Genomic DNA, 26,593 nt, shown 5'->3' on the forward strand with positions numbered 1-26,593 from the left:
GGCACATGAGCGAGTCAACCAAGACCCTCCAGCCCCAGCTAAACCTTCAGAAGACTATAGCCTGGCCAACATCATGACCCAACTAAGTTGTTTCCACATTCCTGACCCATAGACACTGTAAGGGATAGTAAATATTTGTTGTTGTTTTGAGTTGCTAAGTTTTAAGTTATTTTGCTATGCAGGTAATTAATACTATTAGGTAATGCTGTCATCCTCATGTTATAGATGAGGATGTGGCACAGAGAGTTCAAGTAACTTGTCCCAGGTCACACAGCTAACACATGATTTAAACCATGGCAGTTTGGATCTGTATAGTTCATGTAATAAATGAGAATTCTTCTATTACAGGAAATGAAGATACTCTGCTAGAAAAGAGAGAGAGAGAGGAGGAGAGAGAGGGAAATATGTAAGGACAGTGGCAAAGAGAAAACAGTAATTCATTTCTAGTACACATGACAGACTGGGCTAGACTTCTGTAAAGTGAAGGCAGTGGGCAGTGGGAGAGTTCTGCTGCCCTTGCAGCTCAGCTGTGATTAGCTCGTGGCCACTAGTCTGTGACCCTGGCTGGATGGGTGACGCAGCCTTAGGTATCTGAGGATGGGGATGTGATGCCATCGGCACCCCCTCTCCGGGGCTCTTATCATCCTGCACTGTCGCTGTCTGCCCCTAGAACTGAGATCCTCAAGGGCAGGGATGAAGTCTTGCCCATGTGTGCTCCTTGCTTAGCGCAAAGCCAGCTGGAGCAGCTGGGGGAGGTGTCTATGCAGAAGGCTCTCTGGCCCTGGCCCTGGAGAGAATTCATATCGCACGACCCTTTAACAAATCATCACTGGGGACACAGCAAGGACCAGGACGACCCAGTTTCTGACTTGAGCAGCTCCTCATTGGATGGGGAATCCAACAATGATATCCCAGTGTGATCAGAGAGACTGGGACACACAGTCTTGTGGGAGTCTAGAGAAGCAGGGGGGGACCTCTTCAGAGGAGGCTGGAGGGCTTCCCAGAGGAGGAGGATTGTGAGCTGAGGCCCAAAGTATGCACAGAAGTCAGCCAGGGCAAGGGTATTCTTGGCAGAGACTACAGCCTGGCAGAGGACTGAGGCTGTCTTGGGGGACAGAATGTGGGAGTAGAATGTGCAATGGGTGGGCCATTGGGCCTCTGATAGCTCTGAAGGCAGGACACAGAGACTTGGGAGGGGCAAGGTGACATGCTGACAGCAGGTGGAATGTCACCTGTTTCTGTTTCACAGAAAATTCACTGTCCTTGGGGTTGGGTTTGAGGGTTTTCTTTGGAAACCCCAGGACTGGGTGAGGACTTGTATGCTTGAGTCAACCCAGGATGGAGAGAGAGGACAGGTGAGGACAAGAAGTCACTTGGGCACAAATGGTACAAGAAGCTCAGTGTCCATTTGGTGTCTGGTGGGTGCCAAGCGCTGGCTTTCTCCATTTGTCCCTCACGGGAATTAACCACCTTAGGTGCCCTGAAAAACTCCCAGATCTGTCCTCTGGGTTCAACTGCTAGCCCTGTCATTTATTATCTGTATGACCTCCCCACCCTTTACCTGCTCATCTGTAAAACGGGATCAACATAAAACCTTCTTCATAGAGATGCTGTAAGGACCAAATGAGTTAAAGCATTTAAAATACCCGGACAGTGCCTGACCACCTCCCCCCAAGCAAGTGTACAATAAGCATTAGCTATCATTATTACTTGACATGATTTTCTTTCTAATCTTTTCAAGGATTTAAACATCATTTATCTAATGCTTGTTACATACCAAGGCTTGTATTTATCCTCTGAAAACGGGGGTGAATACGACATAGTCCTCCTAAAGATACAGAAATCATGAGTAAAGGCAATTACAAACAAACACTGATCAAATGTGCCCTGTGCCAGAAACCCAGACACGCATGAGAGCTGGTTCCTGTCCTTGGGAAGGTCGCAGGCTGACTAGGGAGAGAGAAAAGTGGCCCCGATTGGGTGAGGGCTGAGAGAAGCCTGGAGAACCTCTGGTAGGGGTTTTTTCGAGAGATGAGTTGCCCACTTTGGCAGCTGAATGTGTGTCAGGCAGTACCAGTAAAAACCCTCTTGGAGAGGAGGTCAAGGAAGACTCAGTTCTTTATTCTTTGAGTGTTAGGAAGTTATCAGAGGTTTTTGATAAGGAATTATGTTTGAATAATGGTGTTGGAGAAGACTCTTGAGAGTCTCTTGGACTGCAAGGAGATCAAGCGAGTCAATCCTAAAGGAAACCAGTCCTGAATATTCATTGGAAGGACTGATGCTGAAGCTGAAACGCCAATACTTTGGCCTCCTGATATGAAGAACTGACTCATTGGAAAAGACCCTGATGCTGGGAAAGATTGAAGATGGGAGGAGAAGGAGACAACAGAGGATGAGATGGTTGGATGGCATCACTGACTCAACGGACATGAGTTTGAGTAGGCTCCGGGAGTTGGTGGTGGACAGGGAAGCCTAGTGTGCTGCAGTCAACGGGGTCACAAAGAGTCGGACATGACTGAGTGACTGAACTGACTGACTGAACTAAACTAGTTGGGATTTCCCTGGTGGCTGCAATGCAGGAGGCCTGGGTTTGATCCCTGGGTTTGGGAAGATCCCCTGGAGAAGGGAACGGCTACCCACACCAGTATTCTGGCCTGGAGAATTCCATGAACTACAGTCCATGGGGTTGCATAGAGTCGGACACGACTGAGCAACTTTCACTTCACAACTAAACTAGTAGCTATTATGTGCCTACTGTACACTGCATGCTCTGCATAAATAATCTCCTCTAACGCAATCCTCACAACACTGTGAGATAGTCATCACTCCCATTTTACAGGTAAAGAAACTATGCCATAGAGGTTAAGTGAGTTGTCCAACATCACATAGCTAGAAAGAGAAGGAACAGACTCAAACCCAGGCAGCCTAACCCAGAGCCCATGCTCTTAATCTCTTTACCTTGCTGCCTCTGAACTTCAATCCACACAATCTGAAAACTAAAATGAACCTATGAAATTCCCCATTTCTGCTTCACAGATGAGCAACTGAAGCTCACAGATGGGGACTGACTTTCCTGAGACCACACAGTGAAGGAGGTGCCAGGTTGAAGTGGTCAGTCTCCGCTGCAGGAGGGGCTCCAGTTCCACGCATCCTGCTGTCACAGTAGGCATCGTTATGCTTGGAACAAAACCCAAACCTCTTGCCGTGGCCTACAAAGCCCTCATGCGATCAGAACCTTGCTGCTCCCTCTGACCTCACCTGCTCCCCCAACTTCTCCTTATCACAGATTCCAGCCCATCTGGAGGCATATGTCTGCTGCTCTCCTGGCCAGCAATGCCTCTGCAGCTGATCTTCCTAGGGTTGGATTCTGTCTCAGCCCACTAGGGATGCCATAACAAAATATTATGGATTAAGTGGCCTGAAAACAACAGAAATTTGTTGGGAGCCTGAGAAGTTCAAGGTCAAGGCACTGAAAGGTCAAGACGCCAGCAGATTTGATGTCTGGTGAGAGCCCACTTCCTGTGTCATAGACGACTACTCCTTGCTATGTCCTCATATGGTAGAGGGGGCCAGAGATGTCTCTGGAGCCTCTTTCCTAAGGGCACTAATTTCATGTGCGTCCTAATCAACTCCCAGATATACCTCTTTCAAATACCTTCACACTGAGGATTAGGTTTTAATGTAGTTCTGGGAGGATACATTCAATCTACAGTAGTTTCATTCTTGGCCATTCAGTGAAATGTCACCTCCTCAGAGAGGCCTTCTCTGATCACCTCTCTAAAGTTACCTCATATTACTCTCACATCATCCTACTTTATTTTTTCTATAGCAGTTATGATGATCTGAAATTATGATCATTTTTTTGTTTCTGTTGTCTTATTTTTATGTCTCTCTCTCCCAACTAAGATTTAAGGTGCAGGAGGGCAAGGAGGAATGTCATCTATTTCTATAATGTCTCCCTGGGCAATGTCAGGCACATAGTAAGTGCTCCATAATTTTGTGTTGAATGTATGCCTGCATTTCATTGTCTGTCGGTTGATGGTCTGTCTCCCTACCAAAGAAGCTGGTAGAGTGTCTGATTCACCTTGGCACTCCTAGGCCCAGGGTTGGCACAGAGCAGGGCTGGGATGTGTTTGTTGGATGACTGAATGAACAAAAGATAGAAGAGGTGATGGCAGCAGCACCTGCTGGGCTCTCTGGGGTCTGCAACCCTCTCCCATGGGGTGGCCACAAACACTGCCAGTGGGCTGCCCTTTGTGGGAAGGAATATGGCTCAGTAATGGGACTGCTGATGAGACAGAGTGACTTCTAGGCCTGAGGCTAACAACTCCTGAAGCCCTTTCTTCTACATCCCTGCCATGGAGGTGAGACAGCAAGAAAGGAGGGGAAGGTGGACCCACACCAGGCCTAACCACCTTCAAGTCTGGCTCTTTTAGTGGCCAGTGCATTCAAAACTCATTGCCCAAAAAGGCTGTGCTAGTTGGGGCTTGCTTACCAGCAAAATCTAGTCACCTGCACCCTGGAATGAGTGAAGTGGGGCTGAGACTTTCCAGAGGAGGGGTCTTATTCATGCCAGCAGGGGTGGACAGCAGCCCTGAGTGTGAGTCCCTCATTAGCAGGGATGAGGCATCCCTTCTGGGGGCCCCCACAGTTTCTGCCTTTCACCAACACAGTGAAGACAACCCCATTGTCCCTGCCCGTCCCCCTGATTGTCTGCCCTTCTGCCTGGCCCAACAGGATGACCCAGTGAGAATGAATGAATCAAGTCTGTGCACCAGGCCCAAGCCACCTGCCTCTCATCCTTGGCCTCACAAACCGCATTCATATGAGAATGCAGCATGGGCACGTTAACCAGCTACAAGGATGTGTAATATCTGGGTTGGAGCCTTGCAGGGGTGCAGAGGTCCATTCATTCCTGCTCCCCCAGTTTCTCCCAGATCACATGAGTCCTGGTACCCCTATCCACTACCATCTCTACTCCATGAGCACATTCACAGGCCTGTGAGCCGGGGAACATCGTCTCCCCTCCCGCCCAGGTTCACTCCTTGGCATTCCTCAGCCTCCTATCAGCCTGTCGCCTCCTCCAGGCAGACTGTGCTGCTTCCCTTAGGCCATCTGCTACCTCTGGGGGTAGAGGTCTTGCCTGGCTCATCCCAGCGTCTGCAACGCCCAGCACGAGGGGGGCCCTGAGCAGGGTCGCTGAGAGCGTACCAACAGAGAAGCTGACCGAGAGCTTGAGGGAGGAGGGAGAGGAGGCGTCAGCAGGAGGAGCGTGGGGCGGAGGCGGCGGCGGGAGGGAGCGCGCGCGCCGGCGGCAGCAGCCCAGGCCCGGGGCCGCGCGCCCAGCCTGAGCCCGCCCCGCCGCCGAGCGTCACGGAACCTGCTTGAAATGCAGCCGAGGAGCCGGGGCGGGAGGCAGCGGCGGCGGCGGCGGCGGGGGCAGCGGCAGCCCCGGCGCCGCGGCAAGGACTCGGTGGGCTGAGGCGAGGCGGCGGCACAGGGTGCGCGGGGCGCGGCGGCCGGAGCCCGGGGCCCGCGATGGGCCGCCCCGAGCGGGGCGCGCTCCGGCCGCTGGCGCTGCTGCTGCTGCTGCTGCAGCTCCAGCATCTCGCGGCGGCGGCAGCGGATCCACTGCGCGGCGGCCAAGGTGCGTGCGGCCGATGCCCGGCCCGGCTTTGAGCCGCTGGAGCGGCCAACAAAGCACTGCCCGGCGGCCGACGGGCGGGTTGCGCCGGGGTCCCTGAGCCTGGGCCAGGCAGGGGGGCGCCTGTGCAGGATATACTCCTGGGGACCCAGATTTCCGTTAATTTGCCCTCTACCCCCACCCTCGCGGCTCTCTTGTGTAGTGGGCTCTGCCCTCCGGCACCCGTTCCTGGGGGATGGGCGCCGTGGGGGCCAGGAACTTTGCTGGGTTGGTCACTGATGGTTTCGCGAGGGCTGTGTAATTCTTGCCATTGGGGTTAATTTGACACGCGCGCTCCGCGGCGGCGATGAGCAGAGCCGGGAGACTACCCCGGCTGACAATGCGTTTCCGGCGACCCCTGCGTGTTGCAGAGAAAGAGGGGCTGCGTGCGAGGGGGATGTGCCCACAGAGCCTAGCGCGCGTGTCGCGGCGTGTTCGGGGGGCTCCCTGTGGGCTGTACCTGCGTGGATCTCTCATTATGGGCCGTGTGAGTGTTCTGAATGGGGAGTGTATCTAAATGGTGTGACACCGTGTGTGCGCCTGGCCTCGTCGTGCCACAGAGCAGCCCGTCATCCCTGGAACCCTTATCATCCTGCCCTCCTTCCTGATCCAGGGTGCCAGAGGCCTTCAAGGCTTTGGCTTCAGCGTCGCCCCCTTTCCTTCATTCAGTAGACCCCTCCCCGCGGCCAGGACCTCTGTGCTCTGGGGATCCGGCTCACGCCTCCTCTCCCCCGGTCCAGGGTCGGTCAAGGAGTGCGAAGAGAACCAGTTCCGGTGCCGAAACGAGCGCTGCATCCCCTCCGTGTGGAGGTGCGACGAGGACGACGACTGCTCCGATAACAGTGACGAGGACGACTGCCGTGAGTGGTTGGCCGGGGAAGGAGGGAACGGTGGGGGGACGCTTTACTCAGCGCCCACGTGGCTGCAGCCTCCGCCGGGCCACCTGCCCGGGCTTTTACTGCCGGAGGCTGCCGCCAGGAACCCGCCCAGGAGCCGCTTCCTTCTGGGCACTTAGGGACCCGGCCGGTTCCGGGCGGCCCGCGGGTCCCGCTGGGGCCGGAGCGGAACCTGGCACTGCGGGGCCGGGGAGGATGGTGCGCCACGCCCGGATTGCTGGGAAGGATCTGTAGTCGGCGAAGGGACAGCCCCTACACGCGTCTAGCTTTCTGCGATCCGGCCCTCCGGAACTCCAGCCTAGACACCACAGAACGCGCGGGTGTTTCAAAGTTCCACGCAACTCTGGGCCTAGCCTTGCTTCTTTTCCTGCCGCGTTTGTGAATGAATGGGCTCCCCGGGGCCCCTGATTGGCTGTGGGAGGACCACCCCATAGGTCTCTGTGGTCTGAGCGGGCCAATCGTGGGGCCGACGGGTGTGCAGTTTTCTGGCGCCCGGGGCGGTGGGGCCCTGCCCTGGCCCCGCCTTGGCCACACCCCCGCACATCCCCTGGGTAGAAGGTGCAGGCCAGGCTCTGGCGCCCGCTGCTTTTCTGCCTAGTCACGGTGAAAACCTTTCTTGTGCCATCCTGGTTGGCCGACTGCGGTCTCCTGCCAGCCAGGCCCAGGCGTGAGTCATGGCAGAGCAGGAAGAAGGGGGCCAGAAGGAAGAGTTTGTTTCCTGGACGGGGCGTGAGGATCCCAAGGCTGTGCGTGAACCGCGGGCTACTGGAGGTGGCCGACCGCCTTTGCTGAGTGTGGCGTTCGCCGGCACCCGGACGCAGCAGCTTTGGAAGTTCTTTCTTGAGGTGCACGCGGTTTCTGATGTTTGCGGAACCTGAAGCCAGTTAGCAAGCAGTTGTCACAGTGGAAGGAATGTAGTTCCAGGAACAGAAAAACAAGACTCTTTATAAACACAGACACAGGTAGTCATTCATCCATCGTTACTGAGCGCCTGCCGGCTGCAAGGCACTGGGGCAGTTTGGAGAGCAGACCCACCCCACCCCCCACCCCCCAGGCCAGGGAGCACAGCTTCTGCGGGATGAGGGCAGCTGGCCCACAGCTCCACACAGTGGCAAGGGGTAGAGGAACCACCTGGGCCGGCATTGTCTGTTGAGTTCTAGTTTTTTTTTTTTTCCCTCTTGGTTTGCCAGCCAGTCAGCCTCCAGGTTCATTCTCAGACCATCACGACACAACTCGATGAACATGAGTTTGAGCAAGCTCCTGAAGTTGGTGATGGACAGGGAAGCCTGGCACGCTGCAGCCCTTGGGATTGCAAAGAGTTGGACACAACTGAGCGACCAAGCTGAACTGAACTGATCCCAGATTTGGCCGTGTGACATGGGTACATCTTTCTCTCCTGTCTGTTTCCTCTCCTGACCACTTGGGCTAATGATTCCTGCCCTGTTTTTGAGGACCAGTTCTAGAAATGTCATTTAAAGGGATGTGACTAATATGTGCTGACTGTTAGCTGTGTGTCCACCACTGTGTCAAGTCCACCACTGTGTCTTATATAAATTCCTTTAATCTTCAGAACAGTCCTATTTTACAGACCAAAAAAAAAAAAAAAACCCAAAACACAAAAAAGAGGCACTGGAGAGATTAAGTTACTTACCCCACAGCTATTGAGCTGTTAAGTAGGAGCTTAAATTTAAGCATCTGACTCCAGAGTTCTTAGCCTAATTATGATCCTGACCATTTCCCAATGCTGTTGAAATTCTGAAAATGCCTGCTGCTGCTGCTGCTAAGTCACTTCAGTTGTGTCCAACTCTGTGTGACCCCACAGACGGCAGCCCCCCAGGCTCCGCCGTTCCTGGGATTCTCCAGGAAAGAACACTGGAATGGGTTGCCATTTCCTTCTCCAGTGCATGAAAGTGAACAGTGAAAGTGAAGTCACTCAGTGGTGTCCGACTCTTAGCGACCCCATGGACTGCAGCCTACTAGGCTCCTCCATCCATGGGATTTTCCAGGCAAGAGTACTGGAGTGGGTTGCCATCTGAAAATGCCTAGGCCAGGGTAAAATATGACAGTGAGTCTCCTCGCTGGGAGTTGTTCATCTGTGGTTCCTTTTAGTAGGAGTGCTGAGGATGAGGTGGGGAAATAGAAACTGCATTTCTGGGCTGGTTTTACTTTATCTCCCTGAGTCTGCATAGCAACAGTTTTGTGAGGATGGCTGTGAAGAGCAAAAATGTTTCTTGTCATTCTCATTTGTTGATAAGAATTCTGGCTCAGAGAAGTTGAGTGATTTGCCCAAGGTCACACAGCTGAGAGTGACAGAACTTGGTCAGGGTGTCCGTCTGCCTCCTAGCTCAGGGGTATTATCTGTGGTGGTGGTGGTGGTGGTGCGAGTGTGGTGAAGAAGGACCCAGGAGGGTGATCCCAGTTCTTCTCATCTCCATGCAAGGCTCTGGGCAAGATGAAAGAGTGAAGTAGCTGGTGGCGGGGAGAGGGCCAATCTGATGGCCACTCTGGGCTCCTGCTTTCATTCTGAGATGGCTGGGATGGGGTCAGAGCTTAGTGAACAAAAGGGTTCACTAAGGGTTTTTTGTTGTTGTTGTTCACTAAGGGTTAGTGAACAAAAACAACTGACATTGAGGCCTTGGCTGTTAGTATCGAGGATTGATCCTACACACTGGACTTTCCCAGACTTGTTTCATCATCTGCCAAATGAGGGTAGCCATTCCTTTACCACAGGTTAGAAAGTCTTCACATGGGGCTGGTGAAGAGATGGGAATGGATGCATGTTCACACCACCAAGGTCTTTAGAAAGGGACTCCTAGGGGTCACAAAGAGAAATGGTGAAGAAAGGGTTGCAAGCTTCAGTGGCTATATGGGGCCAGGTGTTGGAAAATGGTCTCTTGTCACCTCTCCCTTCCCCATCTGGGGAGTTCCCTCCATTCTGGGCCACCTGCCCAAACTGCATTGCTTGGAACTCTCCTCCCTGCCTTATATTTAATCATTCCACTCCTTCCACACTGTGAGAGGACCTCAGCCACTCCACCTCTGTACCTCTTAGCTTGTAAACTGGGGATTGCAATTTGTAAGTGAAGTTTGTGTGTGGCAAAGTGAGTTCAAGCTCCCAAAGGGGCTAGAATGCCGTCCATGAATTCCGTGAGCTGATGGAGGTTGAGGGGAGGGAGCTTGTCTGTGGGGGAAGGCTTTCTGGAGGAAGAGACAGCTGAGTCAGGCCTTGAAAGATGGTAGTTAATGCCATTCCCTTAAGCCTTGATGCCTTCCTGGTGGCTCAGATGGTAAAGAATGTGCCTGCAATGCAGGAGACCTGAATTCAATCCCTGGGTCGGGAAGATCCCCTGGAGAAGAGAATGCTAACCCACTCCAGTATTCTTGCTTGGAGAATCCCATGGACAGAGGAGCCTGGCAGGCTACACACAGTCCATAGGATCGCAGAGTCAGACACAACTGAGTGACTAACCTTTCACTTTCATTAGGACTTAGCATTTAGAAATAGATGATATAGGCCCCCCCGTTATAGAGAAAGAATTGGAGTTCGGAGAGGTGACATGACACCCCCAAAGTCACACAGCTCCTCACGGTTGGAGCTGGAGCTCAAACTAAGACCTTCTAAATGCTGAAACTTAAGCCACAACGGATGGGACTTGGCTTTTCGAATAGAGCTGGCAGGATGGGAAAGGGAAAGGCTCATGGGGCTTCAGTTCCCAGCTCAAAGGGCCTTCAAAGTAGAGGAAGGGGCTGGAAGCTCAGGGGCAGCCCAGCCAAGGGAAGGGGTGGGGTTCCTGGCTGCACCTGGGCCACATAGACCAGCCGGCGTCTTGGCCTCAGTTTCCTGTTGCTCCTTAGTGTCTGGGGCAGAGACAGGGGTTTTGGTCTCCAGCCAGCCCTTTGCTCCCAGAGCAGCAACAGCAAGAACAGTGAACATTTACTGAGCCCTTGCTGTGGACCAGGAGCTGTGCTGGGATTCTACGTGCGTCACCTCATGCTCCTCGAGTCTACAAAACGGGGTGCTTCTATGAAGTCACCTGCATCATCCTTGTTTTACAGAGGCACAGGGGGTTAAGGAACAGGCTCAAGGGTGTATGATTTTTCAGTAAAACTGAAACTGCTGGGGTATGAATGCAGGCACCCAACTGTGGAACATGTGCCACCTCAAGTACTAGCTGGTGACCTCAGGCAAGTCCTGCCAGGCCTCTGAGTCCTCATCTTGAGGGGACATCAGCCTCTCCCTCACAACCCCCTCCAGCTTGTCTGTGTGCATGGGCTGCGTAGACAGGCGGCCCGGTTGTATACTGTTTTCTCTGCCTATTCAGGTTCTTTTAGGCTGCCCTGTTCTCCTAGCCTCCATCACCCCTCCACTTCAAGTTTAATAAGCAGTGGCTGCAGTGAGGTCTCCCCTGGCCGAGAGTTCATTAGCTGGGCGAGGCCTGGCTGCAGGAGTGCTGAGGCCTGCTGGGCAGCGGCCTTGTAAGTAGTTAAAGCTTGGCCACCACTTCCGGCTGGGGCTGTTCATTGGTATTCGTTGTGCCACCTGACCTCAGCCATTCTAACACCGCTGACATCAGGCCCAGCTTCGTATCCTTTTTTGGACGGAGTCATCTGACAGACAGTGCTGCTCTCTCTGAACCTCGGTTTCCTCATCTGACCTGCCACTTCCACCATTCAGAGTCCTCCTGAAGCTCCCATGTCCCCATAGCAGAAGGTCAGCTGAGACTCCTCTGCATGATGGGCCTCTGTGACCAGCTCCTGATGGCCACTGCCCTCCAGCCCCTTCCTGCTCTTCCTGTGAATGAACCTGTGACACCAGACTTCTGTCACGTTATTCCTGCTGCTTCTCATGGCTAGGCCTTTGCACATGCTATTCCATCTGTATGGAACACTTTCTGCTCCCTCACCTGGCAACCTTCTTCTTGTCATCTTAGAATTGTCAGTGCAGGTTTCATCTCCTTCAGAAAGCCTTCCCTGCTTCTGGGGAAGCAGGGCTGAGATACATGAGTCAAGAGAGGGGACTTAGAGACTTGGTGTTGGAATAACTCAGTGTGGCCCTCAATTAGCCACTCTTGGTTTCCTATCCCAACTGTGACCTCTGGCTGAATGGCCTTAGTCTCTCCCTCTCAGAGGTGTTGTGAGGATTAAGTGAGATAATGTGCCTGATAAGCAGTAGGTGTTCAGTGGATGGCAGTGGGTCTGTCTGCTCTGGAGGAGTTCACTGAAGAAGCTAGATCTCCGTCTGCCAAGAGGCCCCTACTTCTCCTGCTCCTATTTGCTTAGCCAGAGGTCTGAAGGCTCTCACGTCTGAGACTTGCCCCAGCCACAGGGTTGCTGAGCCCCAGTGGAGGTAGCCCCAAGGCCATTCAGCCCTGAGCTGGACCTGGGAATGGAGAAAGTCACCCAGGGAGGGCCTGAGGGAAGTGAACCAAACTGGCCTGGTTGGTCTCAATTAATGAGTGTCTGGGGCCCTGGGAGGGGCAGAGGAAGTCTTCCCTGAGGCCAAATGCTTGTCCCAAGGCTGGTTTATGACCTGTCTGTGCCTGGAAAGGGAAGGAAGCCCTGTGGCCCCCGGCAGACCCCAAGCTTCTCCCTTCCGCAGGGCCAGGATGGTGCCTCCATGGCTTGGTCCCAGCAGGCCTTGGGAGTGTTTGCTGAAGACTCTCCCGTGGGCCTTCCTGCGGGCTCTCCTGGGACCGAGTTCCCCTCTGGAAACACCCTGGGCTCACTCAGGCCTGCTGAGGGTTCTGAGTGCAGTAGGCCTCTTAGCCCTCTCAGTTGTCTGCACGAAACTGGCTTGACAGTTTTCCCTCCCTGGGGAAATAGCAGCAGCAGGTGAAGCCAGAGAAATGCCCCAGGGAGAGGGTGAAGAGAGGGAGGACAGAGAGGGTTGATGGAGCAGGAGAGGATGGACTTGCTTGCGCTGCCCTTCAGGGCTATAAGCAAATGGAAGTAAGTGTTCTGGCCCAGGTCAGACCCCTAGGCCAGTGCCACCCCCAGGAAGCCAGTCCTGGGCTGAGGGTAGGGTGTGGGTCCCTGCTGTGGGGGCTGTGCAGCTAAGCCTCAGGGCCCTGGATCTAAGCAGCACTGATAATACCTGCCCACATGCTCCGATCGCCCAGTCTTTGAAGGTCTGGTGGAGATGCTACCTCCCCCAGGTGGCCTGCCCTAACCTCTTGTCCTTTTGCTCCCTGGTCCCTGAGCTCCCATAATCTGTCCCTGTTCTTCCTTTGGTCCCAGATCCTTCTTCTCCAAATTGTCCTGCCCACCTCGTGCTGAGCAAGGAATATGCCAAAACAACTCCCTCAAGGGAATTACTAACAATCGATACCGGCTATTTACCCATGCCTAGTACCATGTTGGACAATCTGTATTTAGTAGCTTTGCTACTCACAACCCTTGGAGGGCTGTTTTCTTATTATTTCCATTTTAAAGATGATGAAACCAAGTCTCAAAGAGAAGTGACTTGGCCAGCGTCATGATGTTTGAGTGCTAGAGCTGGGACTTGACCCAGGCCTGTCCACTCTGGAGCCTGGACTTCTCAGGCTCTTCCTTTCCGAGCTCTGATTACCCTGTAGAGGTCAGAGGGCCTGGGACTCAGAGGGTGTGGAAGCAGTGGGTGAGGGATTGCACTGTCCAGTGATGCCTCCTTGGATTACAGATTTCTGTCTGGGAGAGACCCCCTTCTCTGGACACAGCACGGAGCCCCAACATAAGGTCCTCCCCTCACATAGCCTCCCCTGAATGTGACCCTGCATAGTTTCCAAGGGTCTTCCTTGGCCATTGCCTGGGGATGGTGGTTACTGTTCCCATTATACAGATAGGGAAACTGAGGCCTCAGTGATATGTCACTAATGCAGGTAACCTGAAAGAGTGTCATTTCCAATTCACGGTCTGTCCTCCAGAAAAGGCTAAGAACTCAAGTCATCCAAAATGTTGACTTTGGTTCTCTGTGCTGTGCTATGCTTAGTCGCTCAGTTCTGTCTGACTCTGTGACCCCATGGACTGTAGCCCTCCAGGCTCCTCTGTCCATGGGGATTCTCCAGGCAAGAATACTGGAGTGGGGGTCATTCCCTCCTCCAGGGGATCTTCCCAACCCAGGGACTGAACCCAGATCTCCTGCATTGCAGGCAGATTCTTTACCATCTGAGCCACCAGGGAAGACCAAGGATACTGGAGTGAGTAGCTTATCCCTTCTCCAGGGGATCTTCCTGACCCAGGAATTGAATGGGGGTTTCCTGCATTGCAGGCAGATTCTTTACCAGCTGAGCTACCAGGGAAGCCCTTGGTTCTCTGACTCCCATGCAATTCGTCGACTCTGGGTATTCATACATACTTTCCTTCTGCTTAGATTGTCCTACCCTGTCTCCTACGAATCCTTCAAAACCCAGCTCATTACCTCTGCCACGAAGCCTTCACTGTCTTCCAGGTGTGATCTAACCTCTCCCATGTTTGGATGCCATGGCTTTGTCAACCCTTGTCATAGCCCATTGTAGGAGCTCGTGGCTGCTGGGGAGTATCCGAGGTGGGGGACCACAGGGCCTGACCCAGAGCCGAGGCATTTGAGGTTCCATCACCAGTCGTGTGGCCCTGGCTCCGCTTACAGGCCGTGTATGTCATAGGCCCCAGGAATAGCCCCTTGGCTGGAGTGGCTCAGGAGGGGCCCCAACTGTGAGCTCCCCCACCCCCTGCACCAGGTCTGACCTCTCTGTCCCTGGCAGAGCCCAGGCCAGGTGCCCACAAGCCAAGTGCTTTGGGGCTGCAGAGCCCAGCTTATCAACACCCTCTAGTGACTGGAAGAGTCACCCAGAGAAGCAGGGCCATGGGCTCCTAGGTCCACACAGTTCCCATGACCCCTCTCAGCCTCTACACACCCGCCCCTTGGATATGGCAGCTCAAAGCCTCCCTGAGGTCTGCCAGTCTGGGAGTCCACGGAAATGGTTATGTGGTCACCGCCCTCCCCTGGTCACTGGCTCTGAGATCCACAAGGGACTTTACACCAGCCACTCCGCAGAGTATTCAGTTTCTGGCCCTCTCAGCCTGTTAGAACCACATTATGGCTTTTTCCAGTTTGTGCCCCCCAGCTGCTTTGTGGGGAAGGTGGTGCAAAAGTTCATTATCATCCCCATTTTCTTGATGAGGAAACCGAGGCTCAGGGAGGATGCAGGGCTCACCCGGGGCCACGCAGCCTGTTACTGGTGGTGCTGAAGCCAAAACTCACTTCAATTGATTTCATTTATTTTTCCAATGGAAGAAAGTTTTTCTGATTATATAAAGATAGTTTCATACTTGTTGAAAAAAAAAAATGAAAACACCCAGACAATTCAGAAAAGTGAAAAGAGGAAGGCAGGAATCTCCCATGTGGTTATACCACCATGGGAGCTGCCTGTCCTTCCAGAGATGTTCTTGTATTCTCTGCATGCGAGTTCATGTACTATTTTTATTTTTTTTACAAAATGAGCATGTGTTATGCCAGTTGTTTTCTCCCTACAACATGTACATCTTTCTGTGTCAGTAACAGTAGATGCCGATCATCGTTTTAAAGGGCTAGATAGCATTCCACTGCATAAATCTTCTCTGATTTAATGACATAGTCTCCTAGGGATAGACTTGTATTTAGTTGGTTCTATTTTTTTCCTGTCTATACAGTACTGGGGTAAATATCAGGATTACACCTTTGTGCCTTTTTCTGGTTCTTCTCTTAAGAAGAAGAAAGCCCTGGGAAAGACAGGGCTGAGCATATGTGTTTTCATCCTCACCTTGTCGCTCTCCCTCAAGGAGACGGTTTCCTATCTCACAACACCCTGACCCCCTGTGGCCCCTCCCTGCCAGGCGGGCAGTCCACAGGACCTCCATTTTCCGTGAGCACAGGGTCACCTCACCACAGTCCCAGGGGGCAGACAAAGCAGCCAGATCCAGGCCTCACAAAGCAAAGTGAGGAGAAAGGACAAGTGTATTCTGGCCCCAAGGAGAACAACCCCACCACCCCACCCTCGAGAATGCAAGAGGGAACACAGCCAGTCTTCATTCTTCTCAAGATGTTTGTAGAGTCTGTCTCCTCCACAGCATTATAAAAGTTATTCTGCCCCTGCCCCTAACTTGCTGTGTGACCCCTGGTGAGGGGCTCTCCCTCTCTGAACTTCATCTCCCTTCCCTCATTGGTCCATGTGCCACCTGCACTGTAACCAGCACTCTGAGCAGTTTACCTCTCCCTGGAGCTGGGCTCAGGGCCGGTCCTGGCCTGGGGGAAGGGGACTTGTGGCCCTCAAGCTCCTTGATGCCTGGTGAGGGTCGGTGGGAGTGTAGCTGGCTTTGTGGGTGGATTCCAGGCAGGCTGATGGAGAGTAGCTGGACTATTTAGGGTCCATTTCCAGAACTTAGCCCTAAGGCTCAGGTTCCTTGAGCTGCTTTCTCTTTCTGCCTTCTTCTGTGTCTGTGATTGGATTGGATGCTGTGGAGTGATGGAGAAATACGGGGTAGACCACCAGCCGTGTGACCCACCAGCCAGGGTTCCTGGTATGGGTCTTATGCTGTGAGCTTTAGATCTCTGGTCTCTGAAATGAGGATAATAAGCCTACCTCTCAGAGGTATGCAGGCTGATATAAAGTGTTCTGTCCAGACCTGGCCCTGAAATGAGCACCCCACTTCCCCTCCCAAGCCCATGATCTCTGCACAGGGAACAGCTAAGTAGAGGGGACCATCAGCAGCTCTCCTCCTCCTCCACCAAGGACACGACAAGAGGGCAGCTGCTGAAATAGCAGCAGGAGAGATGTAGGTCAGCTGGCCAGTTGGGAGGAGTTGGCTGCCTGGGAGAACAGCAGCTTCTTGGGCTGAGAGGGACTGTAGGAATCATCTCATCCACTGCCATCTGCACAGGGGGCCCCATAGTGGCTGCTTCCTGGGTGGCCTGGGGGAGTTGGTTAAGCAGAGAGAAACAAGGAGACCTGGTTAACCAGCTGGGCCTGGCATAGTTATCTAGGAGGGGGCCTTGGTTCCCCAGTGGGTCCATTTAACATCAGAGAGTTGGAAGCTGATGAGAGGCAAGAAGGGCCCATCGGCCCAGGTTAAGCTGCAGGACTGAATAGCTGGAGGCCCAGGGTGGGCTTTCCTGGTGGCATGGATCCAGGGATATTCAGGCCAGCGCTCCTCCCGCCCCCCTGCCCTTTCTACTTCCTAGACTCTGAGCTGCCATCTGCTGCCCCTGTCACCCTCAGCCGCCTCTCCGCCATGTGTCCCAGTACATGTGCATGTGCACGGGGTGTGCATCTCAGAGAGGGGTGTGCACCAGGAGGGAGGTGACTGTTCCGGACACACAGAGGCAGCAGGGACAAGGTGACGCTCTTCCTCCCACACCGGCCAAGGCCGCCTAGCCCAGCCGAAGCCAAAGCCCCCCACTGGGCTGTTTGTGGCGGGGAATTATTTGTAGCTGGCGAGGTGCCAGCAGTCTCTGTTCCCAGCCTACCCCCTGCCATGGCAGCCTCTCTCCACCTCCAAGTCTCAGCCTGCAGCCCACTGTCTGCACCCCCCCCCCCCACCCCCCAGAGGGCTGAGCTTGATAGAAACGTCATGGCCCGACTCCCGGCCCACCTCGGCTCCACTCCTGTTCCTACCTCACCAACTGGCCATCAGCAGGTTCCTGACCCTCTTGGATCTCTGATTGTTAGGAGTGGGACATCTCCCAGCCACTCTCAGCCCTAAATCTCTGGGATTCTCTTTTCCCCTGAGAACCAGGGAGTTCACAGGAGCTCTGCTATGGCCAGGCCCCAGGTGTGGGGGTCCGAGGAGCTGCCCCTGTTGACTGTGGCCCAGGAGGCCCAGAGTAAGGGGTGTGAAATCCAACCCTTCACACCCCCAACCCAGGGGATGTGGCCTAAACCAAACATGCAAAGCTGGAACCAACTGTTTATTAGCAGAACATGCCTCCACTTGGGAGTTTCTGCCTGTTTATTTTTTTTGCTGAGTCTGACCAGGCCGAATCTTTAATATCTGCAGCCCCAGGCTTTATATCTGCTGCACACGTGATGCTCTCCTGTCTCCGCGCTCTCCTTCCCCAACCTGAACAACTGCCTGCTTCTCAGAGGTGAGTGACAGGGACTCGTATGGCCGCCCGGTGTCAGCTGGACTTCGGTTTCCACTGCAGGCCTTCCATGTCCTAGCTGCAGGCCTGGGACAAGTCCCTCAAACCTGAACCTCAGACTCCTGCACATGCACATGAAAAAGTGCAAGTGTTAGTCGCTCAGTCGTGTCCGACTCTTTGCGACCCCATGGATTATAGCCCTCCAGGCTCCTCTGTCCATGGAATTCTTCCAGGCAAGAATATTGGAGAGGGTGGACATTCCCTTCTCAGGGGATCTTCCCAACCCAGGGATCGAACCCAGGTCTCCTGCATTGAAGGCAGATTCTTTACCATGTAAGCCACGAGGGAAGCCCATGCACATGGATAATGAGCAATTCCTGGTTTTGGTATAGTAGCTGAAGCCTCACTGGGCCCTGCAGAACCAGTCGTTTCTTCCTGCACTGGGCACAGGTCTACACCAGGGCCGAGGTCTGATGGCTATGTGGTTCTGCACTGAGTTCTCCCCCTGGGAGCAGAGGCCTGAACCCTTGTCAGTGTTGTCCTGTTGAAAGCCAGTCCCCCCAGGCTTTCAGTGCCACCACACCGGGAGCCAGGGAGCCTCCCCTTGTCACCAACTTACTGAGGGACCTGGGTGAGTCTCTGACCTGTCCTGAGCCTCAGTTTTCCCATCTGTGAGGATTGCATCAGGAACTTGAGTCACTTTGGACAGCTTTTGAAATTTGGATTCCCTGACCCTCATCCAGGTCTGACTCCAAACCTTTGCTTGCTCTGTGGCCAGGTGGGAGCCATAGATATAAAGACCCCCCCAGGCCCCCTTCCTCTGACTGCTCCTGCATCAGTGAGTAACCCCACTGTGACGCAGAGAATAGCAGGGCCTCTAACCAGGCTTCCTGGGGGCAAGTCCTTACTTCCCCACTTCCTAACTGTGGGGCCCTAGGCAAGTTACTTCACTTGTATCTAAAATGGAGCCAACACCTAACCCTCTAAGTGGCTGGATGATTATGTGAGTTTATATAAGAAAAGCCCTGAGAGCAGTGCCTGCACATGATTTGCTCGGCTGCTTTTGACCTCTTCCTCTGAACCTCTGTCTCCCATCTGTCCTTTAGGTGTCCCCTCCCACACAGGGATGCTCACTGCTGGGTAGAATAGGAAGGGCTGGAGAGCCCCCCGCCCCCCAGAAGTCTCCTTTGTCCATGCTTCTTCCTGGTGGCCCCAGGCCATAACTTACTGTCCTAATTTAATTAGGAAGAGTCCTTCCAGGGACCTCATTAGGAAATGAGCCCAGAGCCTTGGGGACCTCCAGGAGGGGTGGGGTGTAGGAGGAGTTTGTATTGTGTTTGACCCTGTCCAGCCCCTTGACCCTGTGCCCCACATATGCCCAGGAAAATAGGGGAGCCCAGTCCTTTAGATGCGTGACATGGAGCCTGGGCAGCCAGGGCCTCCACCCTGTGCCCCCTGCCCAGCTTTGGCCGCATCTCCCTGGATGAGGATGAGGAAGACTGACTGAAAAGGTTTCCCTTGTTCTGTTCCACCTGCCCCTGATGTCCCCGGACTGGCACAGAGCAAGCCTTGGTGACTCTGTGTGGGGTGAATGACTTCAGTGAGCTGTGGCTCTTGGGGGAAGCATCTTCGTTTGGCCAAAGCAGGCTTCCACACTCATCCCCAGTGTGGGAATTCCCTCCAGCAACTCCAGGGGCTGGATGTGGGGGTGGGGGAGGTGTCTGCTTGAATACCTTCAGGGACAGGGAGCTAACTCAGCAACTGAGAGCTTTTTCTGTCCCCGGACAGTTCTTCCTGTTAGAGAATCTATCTTCCTTTCAATCTCAAATCTGCCTCCTGTGACACTCCTGCCCTGTCCTGGTCTCACCTCTGTTTCTGGGGCCTCTGCTCACAGACTCTGCCCCCTACCTTCACCTCAAGCCTACTTAGTATCCCTTCTTGGCCTGTGACAGCTGACATGCTATGTAACCTCGAGTAAGGCCTATTCCCTCTTGGGTCACTATTTCTTGGGGCCTGGTGGGCTGCACACTCTCAGGTTCTATAAACACTGGCTGCCTTCTGTAACTGTGACCTACCTCCCTATGAAGGGGGTGCTGAAGACAGATGTGCTGTTTCCAGAGGTAACGGTGACACCTATAGACAGCTTGTCTCCTGGTCAGCAAGGCAACAGTGCCCAGATCCTGCAAGAACCTGCAGCCAGGCACTGGAGGGTGGTGCTTGAACCTCTTCTGCCCCTGAGACCAGTCCACAGTGCAGACACTGCCGTGTCTTGGTTAGGAATCTGGGAGTCATTGTAGCCCCTTTCTCCCTTACCACTAGTAGCCTCCATGGCCTGATCCTTCCCCCGCTCACGGGCCCAGGCCCTTACTCCCACTGCAGCCTCCCTGGACCAGGGCAGCAGCTCCAGCCTCGTCTCTGTTCTCTCCCTCCTGTCTGTTCTCTGCTCTGCAGCCGAGTACTCTCAAACTCTCAGAGCACCGTCCTGCCCTCGCTCAGCGCCCTACAGGGAGGTCCACCACTCACAGGACAGTCTGCTGGCTGGCCTTCAGGGCCCTTCAAGACCCAGCACGCACCTGGCATCTGTCCAGCCCCGGACCTCACCATCTTCTTGCCCCCCTAAACCCTCGGCTGTGTGCTCCAGCCCCACCCCCACCCCCAATGTGAGTGATGTCACAGGGGCATCTTCACACTCTCACGTGCCTGGAAGACCCTTCCTCTGCTTGTCCAGTCCCACTTTGCCTCAGTAGTCTCCACTTCCAGGGAGCCTTCCCACCCTGGCTGGGTCAGGGCCTGCTTTGGGCTCCCCTGTCCCTGTGTTTCCCTCCATCCTTGCCACGTTGTACCGAGATGGTCCGATTAAGAGTCTGTGGTTCACAGACTCAGGCTTCAGGAGGATGGGGCAGGAGGTCTGGCCAGGGCCTGCCAAGGATGGGGAGGGGGAGGAGAGTGGGTGGGGACCTCTGGCATAGGCCCAGGTCCCCTCCTCCCAGGCCGTGTTTCTGCTCCTTGTGCTGCATCCTCCTGAGCCACATGTGAGCCCCGGAGAAGCACCTGGCATGGACTGGGGTCTTCAAGTCTGAGCTCCAGCATTCACTGCAGGCCTGCTCTGTGCCAGGACCTAGGGAGGATCTGCAGATGGAAAAGCAGGCCTTGGTCACTTAACTCAGTATGTGACCTTGGGCAGTCGGCTTCTCTGAACCTCAAGCTTCCTTGGAGGTGAAAGGGGTAGAGAACCCAAGTCTCCTTCCCCTGTTCCCTGGGCACATCTGAGCTGCGGCCGGGTCCCAAGATGGCAGCTAGACCAGAACTTCCTTCCCCGCCCCCCATCCTGGGGCCTCTGGGGCCTAGGGCCAAGCTTTGCTGGGATCAAGGGGGACAGGGGTTTTGCTCTCTGTTGGTTGAAAAGGCCCGCCCCCGTGTTGGCCAGCGCTTTGGCATTACCAAGAGCCTGCTCCCACGCAGGGTGACCAGCTTGTCCTCGTTTGCTTGGAACCGCCCCAGTTTTAAAACAAAAGCTCATGTCCAATGGGACACTTGGCCCGCCAGCCTGCACTCTGTCAACTCCTGCAACCATTCCCCCAGGCTCTGCAACAGGGCTTCCCTGTTACCTGTGGATTCTGCTGCTAGTTGGGCAGGGCTCACTTTAAATAAAGAACAAAAGCTGATTTTTTCCCCACCTTTCAGCAGAATTCAAGGAGACATAGAGCTCCCTGGAAGGTCTAAAGGAGCCAGGGCTGAGATCCTGGTTGGGGTGCTGGTGTGGACACAGCCAGGATGCCTGACCTTTGATCCAACCCTGCCTCTGATGCAGCTGAGTGATGGCTCTCTCTGAGACTTGGTTTTCCCCAGCCCTGCCCTGCTCAGCTCATGTCAATAACATCAATAACATCACATCAGTAAGGTGAGGATCGTTACCTTGACGGCCCTGCCTTTGCGTTCCTGCTACCCTCTGTGTTCTTCACGGCATTTTCCTCCTATCCCTTGAGAGGCGGGCTCAGCAGGATTTGCTCTGCCAGTTGTTCTGATGGGGACACTGAGCCCACAGGCCCACAGGATTTCAACTCCTTAGTGATCGAGGAGAAGTTCAAGGATGGTGGCCGTGATGTGTGGTGGTTACCAGTAAGTGGGGGTCCCTGGCTGGCTATTCTTCTCCTCTCCACTCCCACTTTGTCAGTGTCTTAGTCAGTCAGAAAAGATGGAGACAGATGCAAGGGAAAGGTAGACACAGGCGTGGGGAGAGGAAGGACGTGGGGTGGGGGGTAGTGCTGGGGCGGCAGGGGGAGGGAGGGGTCCAAGCAGTGCTGCTACTTCCTCTTACGGTTCTCACAGTCTGTCTGCACCGGCTCCTGACAGATGGAGGGAAGGGGGAAACTGGTGCCAAGAGGCTGTCACCGCGGGCGGGCAGAGCTGGGGGAGAGTGCTTTGTGGCCAGGGTTTGTATGGGGAGGGGGCAGCAGCTGGTGGTCTGGCTGCTGGGCCTCCTTGGAGCCCGCTCCCCAGGGAACCATGGCTGGGGCCACGGGGGAGTCATGGATGCTGTGGGGCGGGAAAGTGGGTGAGGGGTGAGCGCCCCCCTTGCCTGGGGCCAGCCATGCCCTTGTCCCTGTCCCAGCAGAGACAGCCACCCCTCTCTCCTCCATTCCCGGCTGCCAGCAGGACCTTCCCCACAAGGATACCTCCTGTCCACCCCTCACTGGGTATCGGGCTGGGTGGGGGCTCTGGGGACCAGCACTGAGCTGTGGTCAAGGTGGACGAGGGCAGGGAGAGTGTGGGCCTCAGGAGGCCCTCGTGATGATGGGGGGTCTTGAGGGGCTCAGAGCAGGTGGGGCCTGCCCTTACGTCTGCAGGGCCAGAGCACATTCATTGAGCCATCCCAAGTGGTCCCGAAGCCCCCTTCATGCCAAAGGTCCTCTTGCTTCTTCTCCAGTCTCTGACACATATACAGGACTGGGCAGACCTGGCCTGGGATCCGTTTGGCACCTTCAGTATCTCTTGCTTTCTTAGATGGTGGATTTCCCCAGAGGGGTTGGGTCTCTTTCTGTCTCTCCCAACTCCCGGTGCCCAATGCAGGGCCCAGCCCTGAGAAGGAGGGGTCCAGTGAATGCTAGTTGAATAAATGAATGGATCTCTTGCTTCCACAAACCTGCTGGGATGGAGGTCTTACTTCCTTATAAGGCAGTTCTTTCTATTTCCAAAAGCAGAGCTTTTTCTGATTCTGTCCCGAGAGGCACTCTGGGTCTCTGGCCTTGTCCTGGGGGCTGTACAGAGCCCCCTGGAGGCACTCTGGGTCCCTGGCCTGTCACAGGGGCCGTACAGAGCCCCCCAGCTGATCCTGCTGCCTGAGAGTGGCCCTGTAGAGACTGGAAAACCCCTGAGCCCACCCCACTCCTTGGTGGTACCCTGGCATCCACTAACCTCCAAGGGTCAGTAATCATAGCCATCATTTACTGAGCTGCTGCCACTCGACCTTCCCGTCAGCCCCATAAGATGGCACTGTTTTTATCCCTCCTCGTGCAGGGGAGAGAGATGAGGCAGAGATAAGGAGAGGCTTCCCCAAGGTCGTGTGGCTTGTGTCTGAGTCAGGCGGTGGGGGGAGGGCTGCGGGGAGGGGAAGGCTTCCTGGGACAGGACTTGGGGGTGCATGGGGCTTGGCAGGGCTGAGGAGCCTTACTCCCTGGAGGTAGATCTGACCCCGCACCACATGCTGTCTCCTCCCTCCTTCCTACACAGTTCCCAGACACATCCATGACACCCAGACCCCAACTTGGTCGTCTCTCAGGTGAGCCCTAGGGACCCGGGGCCCAGAGTCCCTCCTGTCCCCCTTGGGGGTGCCCCAGGGAGGAGCCCCAGGACCTCGACATGGCCTGTCCTGTTTGGTGATCTAAGAAGTGTGCAGGGTGATGGCTGAGAGCCCGAGGTGTCTGGATGGGTAGGTGGGAGCTGGGCCTCCTTCCTGCTGCTCCTTAGAGGTGGTCCTGGTTGGAGCTGTCCTCCACATTAATATTAATAATGGCAATCATTGATGATAAATGATGGTATGCCTGCCCTGTACCAGAGCTGGTGGGTACCCTGGGGGAAAACCAAGAGAAGCAGAAGAGGTGACCAATCCCGAGAGCAGGGTGTGCACCTTCTATTGCCTTTGTCTCCTCCCCATAGCCTATCATGGCTGGGCCCTCGGGGGCAGTTTAATAAAGTCCTAGTGGTTGAAAACCGGGTACCTGTGTGGTGGGACACCTACTGGCAGAGGGCACACTTCTCCCCTTCTTCTGTCATCCACAGAGTGATTCCACCACTGGCCCAGGCCCTGTGCCCACCCCTCATGGCCCCACTGCCTGACTTCACCCCTTGCCTTGGCTCTTTAGATCCTCCCAGAGGTGCTCAGTGAGCATAGTGAGTGACTGTGGTCCCATCACTGCCCCCCCATGACTATTCATGTGACCTTGGGCAAATCAGCTCCCCTCAGTGCCTTGGTTTCCTCATCCATACAATGGGATTATAGTAGTTTCTTCTTCAAAGAACTGTTAGGAGAATTAAATGAGATGATGAGCCTAGTGCATGGTAATCACTCAATAGTGTTTCCTCTTCCGCTCATGATGTGAAAGGAGATGCAGATGTCAGAGCCCCTCTGTTCTCCACACATGACCTAGGGAATCCTCTGACAGCCCTGAGAGTGGGGATTTGTCTTGTTGCTCTGCTGACGGGGATGGTGAGGCATAGAGAGGTGGGGTGACTCACCCAAGGCCCCTCAGCTTGGGAGTGGCAGATCCAAACCCTGGGCTCTCAGGCTTGGAGGCCCATGCAGGCGCCACTGAGCCAGGCGAAGGGGACGAAGGGCTTAGCCTGAAAGCTCCTTTGGAACTGGTGATGCAGAGCCTCCTGGCTTCCTGTGCTGATCTGCAAACCTCCAGCCCCCAGATCCCAAATCCCTCCTAATCCTGGGAAAGAGGCGGCCCCCAGTCACGTCCATCAGCAGCTCTAAGCACCCTCCCCAGGCTTCTCACCTCCCACGTGAGCCCAGAAGCGGCAGGCGAAGGCCTGGGCTGCGAGGATGGGGGATTTCCCGACTTGGTTGAAATCTGTCACAACATTAATGTTAATTAAGCCTCGTTAATTCAGCCCTCTGCTTACGCAGAGCTCCTGACAGCAAATTACTCGTAAGTGAGGCGGTAAATTTATTGCTGCGTTTTCCCAAACACTCAGCAGCAAAGAACGTGCCCCCAGGAAAGGCCTGGAGGGTGAGTGCTGCGTGGTTCCTGCCAGCCTGAACCACCAGGGACCGTGGCCCAGAGAACAGCCAGGGTTCACCAGGGAACCTGGTGAGGATGTGATCTGGTCCAGGCAGAGCTGCCTGGAGATGGAGTGAGCTCCCCCTCACTGGAGGCATGCAAGCGGGAAGGCAGGGAGCATCGCAAGTCCCTCTGGGCTGGCCCATCATCTTCCCGGCTCATCCCTCTCGCCCAGCAGACTGCACTGGCTCTGTGCCTCGTTTCCACTGACAGTGCCCTGGAGTCACACAGTAGGGCTTGTAAAGGGCATGTTTGGATCTGGACGTGAGCCCCAGAGCCCACCCTGGTGTCTGTAAACACCTTCCCCTGCAGTGCAGTCTGAACAGGAGCCCAGTGGCCTCGAAGGGACCAACGTGCAGGTAGGGCCAGACAACCTGCCAGGGATGCTGCGAGGGCTCTCTCCTGGTCCTAGGTTATAGGGTGCTTTTGGAACCAGGGAAGAGGACTTTGAGCCCAGACCCCCTTACTAGGCTAGGTGTCATAGCCTTCCAGTGAGGATGCAGGCTCTCCTGGGGGCAGTGGAAGCCCCACCATCGTTCTCCCTAAGATCTCCTTCCTTCCTTTGGTTTCAGACTGGGACCATGCCTGGGACATTTGGAACTAACCCAGACTCTGGGTACATAGAATTATAAAAAATTAATTAGAGCATTAAATGGTAGCCCTCTGGGAGAATCCCACCATCTGGCTGTCACAGGAGAGGCAGGAAAATCTATGCATATTTGTCTGGAGTGTGTGAGCGTCATATGAAGCCACCTGTGCATGTGTGAGTGTGTGGCCCATGTGCTGCGGTGTGTGTACAGGGAGGCATGTGTGTCTGTGTTCAGTGTGGTGCACATCCAAGTGTGCAAGCGGGCAGTGTGCGTTTGTGTGCATATGTGCCCATCTGCATGTGCATGTGCTGTGTGCCTGCACCCGTGGGTCTGCATGTCTGCCTGAGCACGCGCCGGTGACCAGGCCTGACTGGGGCCAGTGAGTCAAGCTGGGCTGTGTGCAGAGACGGCTCAGCCTCTCCACCCCTCTTGACAGAGTGATGCTCACAGAAGGGTGGGGGGGGGGGGGTGCCGTGCACAGGTGGGACAGTGGTGGGTTTGGCAAGTGCACAGCTGGCCTGCAGGACTCTGGCTCTCTGAGGCTCAGGAAAGACCAGTGTGAGGCCATGGGTGGAGAATGGCAGGGTGTGCTGGTGGCTAACCATTTAACAATTCTAACAAAAACTTCCCGAGGGCCTACTAGGTACAGAGCCTGGGGGTGGGAGTGTGAAAAAGAAAAATTGAGAGGACCTTGCATCACTATGTCAGGCACTGATCTTACAACCAACCATCCTGCAAGTCAGGATTCAGCCTCACAGTTTTAGATGAGGAAAATGGAAGCTCTGAGAGGTCAAGTAACCTGCCTGAGGTCACACAGCCAGTAAGGGGCCACGCCAGGATGTGAGCCCTGGTTCCTTAACTTGCTCCTTGTGGGAGGAGGGCCACAGAGGGTTGCAGACTAGCATCTTCCAAATCTCTATACTGGGAGACAACGTCCACGCAAAGAAAAGGCTAAGGAGGGTGGGATTGTCATGTGCGGTGGGCATGCCCACAGAGCAGGCTATTTAAGAGGCAGCTTCCCTTTCATCCAAGCTGTGGTGGGACCTATCTGGTAGGGGGATCAC

At 54.7% G+C, this 26,593-nt stretch overlaps 1 protein-coding gene across 9 annotated transcripts in view; it reads left to right on the forward strand.

Annotated features, from left to right (window-relative positions):
- Nucleotides 1-5,538: 5,538 nt before the first annotated feature.
- LRP8 (LDL receptor related protein 8) overlaps nt 5,539-26,593 on the forward strand; it is a 76,548-nt gene continuing 55,493 nt past the window's right edge. For 6 of the 9 annotated variants that reach the window (XM_061121848.1, XM_061121849.1, XM_061121852.1 and 3 more), the window contains exons 1-2: nt 5,539-5,647; nt 6,424-6,543. In XM_061121848.1, the coding sequence (XP_060977831.1) occupies nt 5,539-5,647; nt 6,424-6,543 (229 nt within the window). Of the gene's footprint in view, nt 5,648-6,421; nt 6,544-7,773; nt 7,961-26,593 lie in introns of those variants that run through there. The other 3 variants (XM_061121851.1, XM_061121854.1, XM_061121856.1) reach the window with 1 other exon arrangement.

Source organism: Dama dama, chromosome 20 (assembly GCF_033118175.1).
Source record: "Dama dama isolate Ldn47 chromosome 20, ASM3311817v1, whole genome shotgun sequence".
Lineage (NCBI taxonomy): Eukaryota > Metazoa > Chordata > Mammalia > Artiodactyla > Cervidae > Dama > Dama dama.